At 41.8% G+C, this 12,787-nt stretch overlaps 1 protein-coding gene across 3 annotated transcripts in view; it reads left to right on the top strand.

Moving 5' to 3' along the window:
• The window catches only part of ska2 (spindle and kinetochore associated complex subunit 2), a 37,225-nt gene that overhangs the window by 16,486 nt on the left and 7,952 nt on the right, over nucleotides 1-12,787 (top strand). For all 3 annotated transcript variants that reach the window (XM_080210375.1, XM_080210373.1, XM_080210374.1), the window contains 2 exons: nucleotides 11,182-11,271; nucleotides 12,282-12,458. In XM_080210375.1, the coding sequence (XP_080066501.1) occupies nucleotides 11,182-11,271; nucleotides 12,282-12,458 (267 nt within the window). The remainder of the gene's footprint in view (nucleotides 1-11,181; nucleotides 11,272-12,281; nucleotides 12,459-12,787) is intronic.

Raw genomic sequence — 12,787 nt, forward strand, 5'->3', positions numbered from 1 at the left:
TGACTGGTGAGAAAGGGCCCTTTGATATATCTTTTTACACACCTGGAGTCTCTGCACCTCAACGTGCTGCCCTCAAGACAGAGGAAGGCACCTTCATCCATCTCCTGTGCCTTTTAAAGGAGATCTGGCAAGAGATGCAGTGGTTTTGATGCAGTCATGCAGGGTTCTGCTCTAAAGTTGTTCCCAGGCATGCACACTGATTAACATCAGCTGCTGCTGGTGGACTGTCAGCCCAGTGAAAGATGCTCTTTGGTTGAGTCTAAACATGCTGGTCTTCCATTACAGAGGGTTGTATTTCATTAGATGTTGCAGACTGGTCCGGGGCCATGTGATGAGGGCACTAAAGCTTGGTGCAGCCTCTGCAAAGACACACAGGACATTCTGGATTGATGCCCTTCAACCGTAGTATGCCCGAGGAGCAGCCTGTAATTAGTGGAGTGCCACTGGGATCAGTGCTGGGGCCACAAGTTTAAGTTTTTATTAGTGTCACAAGTAGGCTTACATTAACATTGCAATTAAGTCACTGTGAAAACCGAAATTAGTGACTGTACTATTGCCAAGTTTGTGAATGATGCAAAAATAGGTGGGAAGGCAAATGATGAGGATGACAGTCTACAATGAAGTTTCTGTGAAATTCCCCTAGTCCCCATACTCTGGCACCTGTTCAGGTGCATTGGCCATGCTAAATTCTCCCTCAGTGAACCAGCATGTCTTTCTGACAGTGGGAGGAAACGAGAGCACCCAGAGGGAAACCCATGCAGACATGGGGAGAATGTGCAAACTCCACAGACAGTGACCCAAGCCAGGAATTGAACCAGGGCCTTGGTGCTGTGAGGCAGTAGTGCTAACCACTGTGCCATTATTTAACTTATGATTTTGTTATTGTTATTTAACTTAATGTTTTGGAAATTTTTTGCACCCCTGAAGCTGTTGAACTGTGATGTGGCAAATGTAAACTATAACTTTACACTCCCAATCCCCTTTCAGTGAGGCTGAATACTGGTAGAGTTTGGTGCTGTAATTAAAAATCAGCAGTAACACATCCTTTCTTTTGGGTTGAACTTGGTAGCGGTTTTGGTTTTATTTCTCACACCCATCATACACATTCTGGTTTGGTGAGAACAGATACCATGTTATTTTTAGTGGTATGAAATGGCAGATGCTATTCCAGTTGGTGCTTATTAAGTTCAAACACTGGGCATTATCTTACCGTTTAGAATATTAAAGAGACAATCCACCAAATCAAAATGTTTTGAAGTCACTTCACTCCTGACATTACTATGACTGTATTTCAGAATACTTAATTAATTGTAAAGTGTTTTGAACATCCTGAGTTTATGAAAGGTACTATTTAAATACAAAAAAAACTTGGGTTTTCAGAAATTTTTTCTGGCCACCAGTGGTATTGTATAGCCTCGACTTTAGTAAATTCCTGGCTGGTGTCCAGATTATCTTGCTGTAACTTGATATTCTGTCATTCCTCTCCCTCCAGTTAATTCTCTTCCTGCATGAGAACTGTAACCCCTCCCTGAGCATTGATTGTCCTTGTGCTTTAGTATTTTATGTGTTCATCCAGGTGATTGACGTTGATCAGCCATTGTCCATGTTGAGCATTTCAAAGTTCAGTTATAACTTGAGGCTTAGGGTAAAGCTTCACCTTGTCTAATTTCTGACAGTTTCCAATTATCCGTCAGTGCCTTTTTTTGCCATCATCCTTTGCCCACTTGAGACTTGCCCTTTCCCATTTTAAATAATGCAAACTCTCTAGTCTTTCAGTACTTCTTCACAACTGACCTTTGCAGCAGTTTTTAAAGCTATTAACATATTTCCAGTATTCTGTAGTGTAATAAGTATAGAAATCTTATTTGGCAGTGCTTGATTTAGTTAAGGGTGGTGAGATATTCTGAGATTTACTAATGTCTGAGCTTGAATATTTCTGCCAAGGAAGGTTTGTTGTTGAAGCTTTTCATCTTGCACTCATCAGGATCGATATGGTGTCAAATTTCAAAGGAAGCAACAGTTTATAGAGGGGTGCTGACCACTCACCTCTGAGCAGATCCAGGCATTGCCCCACTTAAACCAAAGCATAGTACAAGATGCTTCCTGTTGTATTCCTGATGATAACACCTTGATCAGTTGGAGCTAATTGACCACCAAAACTTTCCTGGTGGCTGACTACATTCTAAAAATGATTGGATTAATAATATTCCATGTGGTATTGATAATCTGTAATTTACCAGATTTGCTCCCTTTACTATCTGTGGGAACTTGCAAGAAAACTCGTCCAATCCTTCTAAATAGGAATGGGTCATTCACATTGTACATGTAATGTTGTCATCCTGACAGTGAAGGAACATCATCTTAAAGTACGTTTGTTTTTCCTTTTTAGACTTGTCCCTGTCTGCACTCACCTTTTTAAAAGCACATTGTGACTGTAACATTTGCTTAAGAAATGAGAGGTTAATTTTGATGCTCAGGTACTGGGACCCTATCGATATTGCCTCTGCTTTGTAGATAGCTGTGAGTAGTGCAATATTGCTTATAGGGTTTCAGTGTTTGGGAATTACAGCGGCCTGGCTTAAAGCCCATCACTTGAGTGGAAAGCTTCAGTTTTCACATTAACAAAATTGTGCAAAATTCTGATGAAAATATGTAAATGTTTATTTTTCTGGAGGTGGAAGGAGAAAGAGGGAAGATGTGCAACACTAACTAAACTGGTCATTTTTATTGTCACGTTGTTAAATTGAAGTTGCCAGTAGCTTCAACCCTACCAAAAATTTGAGTAAGTGTACCCTGTAGATCTTTAGCTTTGATCCGGATCTCTCTCTGATTTATGTAGGTGTTGCAATGGAAAGGTTTTTAAAATTCTTTTGTGGATTGTGAGCATTACTGGCAAGGCCCAGTATTTATTGGCCATTCCTAATTGTCTTTGAAGGTGGTGGTGAGCTGCAACCTTAAACCGTTGCAGCCCATCTGGTGCAAGTACACCACAGTACTATTAGGAAGGGAACTACAGGATTTTGACCCAGTGACAATGCAGGAACGACGATTATAGTTTCAAATTGGTATGGTATGGACCTTGGAGGGGAACTTGCAGGCGATGTTGTTCCCATACATCTACTGCCCTTGTCCTTCTAGGTGGTAGAGATTCTGGGTTTGGAAGATGTTGTCAAAAGCAGCCTTGATGAGTTGCTGCAGTGCTTCCTGTAGATGGTGCACCTTGGCAGCAGTGTGTATTGGTAGTAGAGGAGTGTTACTGTTGAAGGTGGATGGTGTTGTCCTGGATGATGTTCAGCTTCTTGACTGTTCGAGCTGCATTTAGTGGCAAGTATTCCATCACACTCCTGACTTGTGCCTTGTAGATATTGGACAGACTTTGGGGAGTCATTAGGTGAGTTACTACAGAATTCCCAGCCTCTGATCTCTTGTAGTCTGTGCCAAGATTATGTATGAGGAAGATTGAGTAAAGATAGGGGCTGGCTTATCTGTACAAGTCGTAAGCTTCACTTAAAGCCCTGCCAGCTGTCTTCTGTAACTTCACCAAATTCATTGTGTGAGCCTAGAAAGGTTTTATTTGAAGGGATCTTGTCCATGAGGAAAGTCGCACCGGAGTCCAGTTCTATTTTTTCAATCTGACAGTTCAAATATTCTTGTGTGAGCCTCCCTTCCTCTTAAGGACCTGCACTGCCTTTTTACAAGAACTGCTGTAATTAATTAACTTAGTTCACATTGCAAATTGAGCCCTGGGGCGTCTCTGTAGCGAACAGAAAATTCCCAGCTTCTTTGTTGTTGCCTGTCACTAACTGGGCATAAATTTAGAAATGTAGAGAGCCTTTCAAAAGCTCAAGATATCTCACAGAGCCTTTCAAAAGCCCAAGATATCTCACAGAGCCTTTCAAAAGCTCAAGATATCTCACAGAGCCTTTCAAAAGCTCAAGATATCTCACAGAGCCTTTCAAAAGCTCAAGATATCTCACAGAGCCTTTCAAAAGCTCAAGATATCACAGAGCCTTTTAAAAGCTCAAGATATCTCACAGTGCTTTAAACCAAATGAAATACTTTTTAAGTGTTGTTTGGGTTCTAATCTAGGAAATGCGAGCAACCAATTTGCTCATTGCAAGCTCGCACAAACAGCAATGAGATAATGACCCGATAATAATGTACTGACGTTGGTCGAGGGATAAATGTTGGCCAGGACATGGGACAGGGCATAGGATCTCTTATGCGCACAAGAGGATAAACAACAGAACCTTTGGTCACTATCTTATTTGAAAAACTGTCCTTCAAACACCATAGCTCTTAGTCCTGTCCCAAAGACTGCCCCTTCAAATGACCTTCTGGCTTAGAGGAGAGAGGCTTTGGTATGAATGTGGTAAGACATTTGTCACCCTGAAGATGGGTGGAGGTATTAAGTCCTGAATTTCTGTTTTGAATTATTCAGCAGAAGTGTCGGAGTGTCACCAAATATTGCACGACACATACTCTTCAACCTGGGAACATGAGTTGTGCAATTGTGCATGTTGAGTAGACCTCCTCTAACAGGCCCAGTGAAGCATAGAAGCACCATGTCATGTTAGATTTCTGTAATTTATTAACCAAGAAAAGTACACAGTCAAGGAGCTGATACTGAGTTTCCCCTGTATGAGACTTGTATTAGATCCAGTGTCTGCTTAGGTAATTAACGGCTTGTGTATATATTTGGCATAACACTTGTTCAGCTGGTTCGTTGAAGGCAGTAATATTAGAAGGAATGGGTATTTGAAACTAACATTTGCTTTTTTTGCTAGTGCTCTAGGATATCTGGAAGTAAACTGCATTACAGTAATGTAAAAAAAAATGAATTGTTTGAGAAATAGTTAAAACCTTGTCAAAACAATGGCTTCCCAATGCCATCAGTCACTCTGATCCCATGCCAACCTAATGCTATGTATATACGTGGGCAAACCAAACTCGTTTTCCATTATCTCCCCTGTATTGTTGCAAGTGATAGTTTTCAGTTACAAACTATAATTGGATCAACCCAAAGTAAGGAAGCATTTGCTTTTCTAAAAGCACTGGCTGCATTCTTTTTGAATAATTGAACGCCTCTGAATAATTTATATTGTGCATTGTGCGGATCCCAAGAAGAGTATCACAAATGGCTTTGATTGAAGAACGGTGTTGTTTGCTGTTCTTGCAGGAGGTGGTATAGGGAGACGCATATTTCAGATGCTGGAACCAGATTTACCAGAGTCTACAGAAATTTATTACTAATCAGAACCAATGCTCTAATTCCTCAAACTTCTAGGACAAGGTTTTTCTCGCCTCATGTGATTGATTATTTTAAAATAGAGGCTTTGTGGTTTCGGATGACTGGTTTGCAAGGTTGGTCAAAGTGGGTGTTCCTTTTTGATCAGGACCTGGGAACAGTAGCTTCATCAGCTAGCGGGTTGACAAATCAGCTGAAACCTTTGTAGTTGTATTCTAAGCGGTCGCTTTATTCCCCGGATCTGGGAGTGTAGTTCAGTGCCCCAGATGCTCTCCTATTGTTGGCCTTTGGCTAACGGTCCAATATGTTACTTTTTTCAGCCGTTTTTACCTTTATCCATAATATAGAGTCTTTCATGTCCTTGGGATATCTGGAAACACTACACAGTCAATTATTTTTTTCTAAATTTAAAGTTTCTTTAGCTAAAAGCTCTTTGTAGCATTGGTTTGCACTTCCACCGTGACTCATGCTCATGTGGGAGAAATGTTCTTTGTATTAAGAAAACAGAGTTTCATCTAGGTTGGTAGAGGGCAGCTAACGATGGGCAATAAATGCTGGCCAGCCAGCGATGCCCATGTCGCACGAATAAATTTTAAAAAAGCTTCCTTTCCTCAGTTAGAAGTTTGTTCATGACCTACTGCAGGACCCGATAACATAATCTGGGTTAATTGTACATAAGAACATAAGAAATAGGAGGAGGAGTAGGCCATCCAGCCCTTTGAGCCTGCCCCGCCATTCAATAAGATCATGGCTGATCTGTCGCGGCTCAGTTCCACCTTCCCACCCTCTCCCCATAACCCTTAATTCCCTCTCTTATCAAAAACCCATCAACCCGCGTCTTAAAAATATTTAGCGAGGCAGCCTCCACCAATCAACGGGCAGAGAATTCCAGAGATTCACCACCCTTTGAGTGAAGAAGTTCCTCCTCAACTCCGTTCTAAACCGCCCCCCCCTTTATCTTGAGGCTGTGCCCCCTAGTCCTGCTGTCCTTTCTGAGCGGGAAGAGTCTCTCCACCTCTATCCTATCCATCCCATTCATCATCTTATACGTCTCAATGAGACCTCCCCTCATTCTTCTAAACTCTAACGAGTACAAGCCTAGTTTATTCAGCCTCTCCTCATAGCTCAACCCCCTCAACTCCGGTATCAGCCTAGTAAACCTCCTCTGCACTCCCTCCAAGGCTAAAATATCTTTGTGCAGGTGCGGCGCCCAAAACTGCACACAGTACTCCAGCTGCGGCCTCACCAATGCCCTATACAGCTGCAGCAAGACCTCCCTACTTTTATATTCAATCCCCCTCGCTATGAAGGCCAGCATCCCATTCGCCTTCCTGACCACCTGCTGCACCTGCAAGCTGGGTTTTTGCGACTCATGCACAAGGACCCCGAGGTCCCTCTGCACCGTCGCCTGCTGCAGTTTTTCGCCCCGTAAGTAATAGTCCTTCCTACCATTATTCCTTCCAAAGTGGACCACCTCACACTTGCCAACATTAAATTCCATTTGCCATTTCCTGGCCCATTCGCCCAGCCTATCTAGATCCTTCTGCAGACTCTCCACACCCTCCGCACTGTTTGAGGGGAAACATGGGCACCAGTCTGTATTCAAGGTTCCAGAATGAGATAAACGGACAGATAATTTGTTTTAGATGAATTTCCTTGAGGCATGAATTTTGACTTCTACATTGAGAGAACTTCTAACCTCCCCTTCACATAATGCCATTGGATCTTATTTTTACATGTGAGGGTAGACAGTATCTCCAGTTAATCTGCCATTCAAAAGATACTAAAACATGGCTTGAAGCAGATGATTGAGAGAGCCAAGACACTTGTGTACTGAGTTTAAGGTATGATATTTTCTGAAATGTTTGTAAATGTGTGGGCCTACTTGAAGAATATGATTTTTTGACAGTGGTGATTTTTGGCAATTATTTTCAATTGAAAGCCCAGCACCCTGGGGCATTAGAAAGGTCAGTGTGCCTGGATAGATAGGGTGCACACTGCTGCCATTTTTGGGTGGAAGAGGTGAATTGAATGGGTTGCCTGCTGTTGTGTTGCTGACACCCAGTCTCGCTGGAACCTGGATCAGTGATTTCCACACACACTCTAACATTATCAAGAGCAAAGGTTACTGCTATGAACATCCAAAACTATGCCCGAAATAACCTATATTACCCCATGACCCATATGTTGCTGGTAGATGGTTTGCAAATGTATTTTCCTTTTTCTGTCTGGAGGAGGGAGAAATCTCAGCTCTTAAAGAGAGAATGGTTTTAATTTCATTCTCGATTCCTTCATTGGAATGCCCCAAGCATATGCATAACAGGCTGGAGTTTTAATTTTGAGCTACTCTGTGTGTGCCTCTTTTTCCACGACTGGCTTTTTGTTCATAAATTCAAATTATAGAAGAAAATTTCTGGTAATATCTGACACAGTGCAATTTCCGTTGGTGATGTGAACACTGCAATGTCTCATTGCCTTCTGAATCGAGTTCTTCCATAAAACATTTAATATTAACACAATGTCTTAAAATGGGAAATATTCCCTTCTCAGTGAGGTTGGTACCTTTTGAACAATTTCTTCATGTTAAGTATAAAGGAAAACTCCATGTTCCTTAAAATAAATCATCTATCAGTGCAAGGTAATGGTGCAGGCAAGAAAGAAAGCAGGAGAAAATGCTAATAAAATATTATACGCCTGTGGTTTTATCAAGCAGCAACTCAATTTTGGCACGCGGGTGTTCAAGTTCTCTCCCCCCCGCCCCCCCCCCCCCCCATGAATGTTCATAAGATAAAGGAGTAGAATTAGGCCATTCAGCCCATCAAGTCTGCTCTGTCATTCAATTGTGGTTGATAAGTTTCTGAACCCTATTCTCCCACCTTCTCCCTGTATCCTTTGATCACCTGACCAATCAGGAGCCGAATCTATCTCTGTTTTAAATACACTCAATGACCTGGCTTCCATTGCCTTCTATGGCAATGAGTTCCACAGATTCACCACCCTCTGGCTGAAGAAATTCCTCCTCCTCTAAATCCAAACGTAGCAGTGCGAAATTTGGAATTCCAGTTGAAATGTCTGGAATTACAAAGATAGTGGCAATAAATCTGATTGTGGCTGTTTTGCATTGTCTTAAAAACCCAACTGACCTATTAATGGGCTTTAGAAAAGGCAATGGGCAATTCTTACATGACTCTACTATCCTCACCAGTGATTTGATTTGGTTTATTATTGTCACATCTATTAGCATTTAGTGAAAAGTATTGTTTTTTGCGCACTATACAGACAAAGCGTACTGTTCATAGAGAAGGAAAGGAGAGAGTGCAGAATGTATTGTTACATTACTGCTAGGGTGTAGAAAAAGATCAACTTAATGCGAGGTAGGTCTATTCAAAAAAGTCTGAAAGCATCAGGGAAGAAGCTGTTTTTGAGCTGGTTGGTACATGATCTCAGACTTTTCTATCTTTTTGTGATTCGACCCCTCTCAGTTCTAAGAAATTGCTCCTCATTTTGGATCCTAGTCTCTCCTGCTAATGTTGGCAAGAGGTAGTGGAGACATTGTAACTTCCCCACCAACTTGACTTTCAGGTAGAAATTACAGAATTGGAGAGCGCGCACACACAGCCTTTCTCTGAAGGTGTGACATTTGCCATCTTGTCTCTTTTCCCCCGTTTATGTACAGGTTTGGTCAATATGGGCAAGCTGTTGACCATGTGAATCTAATCCTAGTGATAGCTGTGGTCTGATTGGTTGCACTCTTGCCTTAGTCAGAAGGCTGTGGACTCGAGGCATTCTAGAGCACAAATTTAGAGATTCCTTTACAATTGCTACATTGTCACTGTGCTGCCTTTGAAACTCTGTCTGCCTCAGTTGAGTGATATAAAAGATCCTATGGTGTTATTTCAAAGATATGCTTGGAAGTGATCCCTGCTTCTCTGCCAATAATTATCCATCAATCAGCATCACTTTGATTCTAGCCCTGGTCACTTTGTTTGGTGGCTTTTGCAGTGTGTGGATTGGCTCATGCTCCCAACATTATGACAGTGGTGCAATCTGGGTGTCCTGTGGTGAGCGGTTTTAAAAATAGAAGTAGTTTCTCTATTTGCAGCAGTGGTCTCTTTAGTGGAGGAGCAGGGCCTCTTATCCTGACTAAATAGTGCTTGAGCCCCGACCCGTGAAGGAAAGGAAAGGAGTGTTCCAGAATTTCAGCATGGTTCTTGTGTTGCGGTAACAAATTTTATACAGTGAAAATGGAATGTACTTGTTATTGCCGTGCTCGAGGGAGTGTACAATTCACAGTTCGACTTAGAATTACACACCTGGGAATTACACACCTGGGATCGGGGCGCTGAGTGGTTTTAAGCCCAAAACCAGGTGTTCAGCGTACAGTGAGTTTTGTGAGTTTTCCTAAGGGCATTTCAGCCTGTCTCTTGTGTAACAGCTGGCAGATTAACCAAATATCTGCACTTCTGTGAATCCCCTCCAGGCAATTTGGCTTTTGAGACTTTTACGCAGTAGAAATATGTGGCTGGCAGGCACCAACATGTTTTACCACTAACTCCTGATTAAACTGCGCTTTGGCTAATGATCTCAGCAAATTCTGCAACTTTTCAGTTTAACTTGTTATTAATTGAAGTTTTGTACTGAAGTAATACATTTTTAAAACTTTTGTTCATTTTGATTTGATAATGTGAATACAATAACCTCATGCCACCCACCCCTGCCCCACAGCACTGCACCTCTGCCACCCCAGCACCCACCCCACCATCTGACACAGGAATTAAACATCTGATTTCACTAATCACTCCTCCCTGGAGCAGTGGGGTCCATAGATTTCTGGGGGTCAGTAAAGATCTGCTGGTGTGCGTAAGAGTCAATGAGTGGTCATCACGTGTGCAGTGCAGAGTTGTCTGGCTGCATCATCTCCAGGGGAGCACACATGGAGGAGCGCTGAAAGCCGCAAGAAGGCCAGGTACATGGTGATGCTCACGTGAGTTTAGCCCTGTTCAGAAAAGAGTTTCTAAATTTTTAAACTGATGCCTCCATCTTGTTGCTATGAACAAATCTGTTTATTTAAAAGGGTATTAAAATGCTTTGCATGCACTTTCACATTTACAGTATATAATGTACAGTATTAAATGAGGTGGGTGGGGCTCAGGTGAGTTACTAGTTCAGTTGAGAGAGGGTTATTCAAAACAGCTTGGGAACCACTGCTCTCATGAGGACGACAATTCTTTAAAATGCTGGTTTTTCTACTGCTGCACATGGATAGGGAGACAGAGATGCTGGAGAGATTAGGGTAGAGAGTAGAGCAAGATGGGATATAGATGTTGGAGAGACTGTAGGATAGAGAGTAGAGCAAGATGGGATATAGATGTTGGAGGGACTGTAGGGTAGAGTAGAGCGAGGGTAGGTGAATGCAAACTGGGCTACAGAACAGCAATGGCTGTTGGGTAAGCTATGTCTGAGCTGCACCAGGATGGGTCCAGTTTAAAAGACTCGCTCCGTCGCCACTGCTCCACAGCTTCATTCCTGTTACAGATGTTTTGTGCTTCTTTGTAATTCCAGACATTCTAGAATTTGATGGTTTACTCTGGCCTTGTCATTCAGATTTGCTTTATAAACAAACTGGACTGGATTGATTGAAGAAATAAGCAGTTGTATGATTGGAGTTGATGCCCACTCATTAAACTTGAGTATAGTCAGCTTCAGGGGCACAATGTAACATGATTTGAAAACTTGTGATTTAACATCCCCTCTCTGTAATTCTGATAATAGTCATTGGCCTGGAGTTCAAGGATTGGCACTGGTGGGTGTGAACTCTTGCTGGCCCAGTGTTAGAATTCCTGGAGGGAGTGATGGTGGAGATACTGAGCAGTGATATAATCTTTTGACAGAAAAAAAGTAGTCTGCTTAACCCTTTACTTCCTTCAATTTAGTTTCAGAAGGCAGAATCTGACCTGGATTATATCGAGCACAAACTAGAGTTTGAAATAGTGAAAAACCTTCCTCAGAACACACCGACACAGGTACATGTTTTATCAGAACATTGATTGTGGGGAAAACTTGGATTTGATTAATTTATACTTCCATCTTGTTGCTATGATTAACTTTTATTTCTGCAGGACATTATCAGGACTGGCTTGTCATTGGAATGAAAAATTGGTTATTACCATTTCTTAAACAGGAATGTCAGTTACTTCATTTACATTTTTTAATGAATTGCAAAGTTTACATGGAAGACTTAGTTAAAAACCTACTTTCGGAATACTAATGTACATTGTGACAAGAAGCTAATTCTAAAATGTCTTTGAGTAGTCATGGTAGTTATGCAATTTATACATTTTCAAAACCGATTTAACTAGTCTGTTTGTTGACTTGTCAGCAAATGACTAGGGCAGATCACTTTGTTTTGCTGCTTTTCAACCATGTAATATCCAGTGATAATCTTCTGTAGTGAAGAATGGCAATGATGAGACTCACAGTTGGGACAAATGTTGCTGCGTATCTGACTGGGTTTTACTGAAGCAGGAACTACTCTAGAGCATGAATCCTTCGTAGTTACCTGATCTTATCAGTTTGCATCACCTTGGATATTTTTCTCCCTGTTGTTTTGTACACTGAATCATGTCTAACCCACCAGCAGAGGGGGTGGCACTGCTGCCTCAGCACCAGGGACATGGATTCAATTTTCAACTTGGATTGCTGTCTGTGTGGAGTTTGTACATTCTCCCGGCGTCTGTGTGGGTTTCCTCCAGGTGCTCTGGTTCCTTCCCAAGGTCCGAAAAATGTGCTGGTTATGTGCGTTGGCCACGCTAAATTCTCCCTCTGTGTATCTGAACAGGTGCCGGAATGTGGCGACTAGAGGATTTTCACAGTAACTTCATTGCGATGTCATTGTAAGCCTACTTATGACACTAATAAATAAACTTAAATTTTAAGGTCTATGTGTGTATATATATGGGATTGGTTAATTCAACACCACTTTGGCTTGCAGTCTCTGTACATTAGAGCTCTCCATTTTCTGCCTGTGCTTTAGGATAATCCAATAAAACTGCTGGAGCAGCTGAGAGTAATAAAGTCCCGTTATCGTGAGTTATCACTGGAAGCAGATCAAATTGCCAGTGAACAAAAAGAAGCTGTGGATTTCATCCGTTCACAACTTGCTACCACGTTGCAGTTGGTCCAGAAACTGCAGGAGCAGAGCGATCTCGAGGTAAATCTTTGCAATCACCATCTTGTGAGGCGAGCTTAATCCTTAGAGGGCAAATTTATAAAATGGCTTTGCTCCTTTTATTAAACATTGCTATGATGTCACTGAAAGAGGAGTGTATTATTGAATAATGCCATGGTTTATTTTTTGTATGTGGTGTTTTTAATTGGCTTAGTGTCTATTCTATGAAGCGAATAAGGAACCGGCTTGGACCAAGTTCCAGTCTTTGCTGAGTTAGTTGCTGTAATCAGTTCAGGTGGTACCCTTTTAATTGGTATCTTTGTCCTGGGCCAGGAAGTGGAAAATTGGACTGTTCTGTTTGGCTGGCTCCC

The sequence above is a fragment of the Carcharhinus amblyrhynchos genome, chromosome 23, assembly GCF_965287045.1.
Source record: "Carcharhinus amblyrhynchos chromosome 23, sCarAmb.v2.hapA, whole genome shotgun sequence".
Classification (NCBI taxonomy): Eukaryota; Metazoa; Chordata; class Chondrichthyes; order Carcharhiniformes; family Carcharhinidae; genus Carcharhinus; species Carcharhinus amblyrhynchos.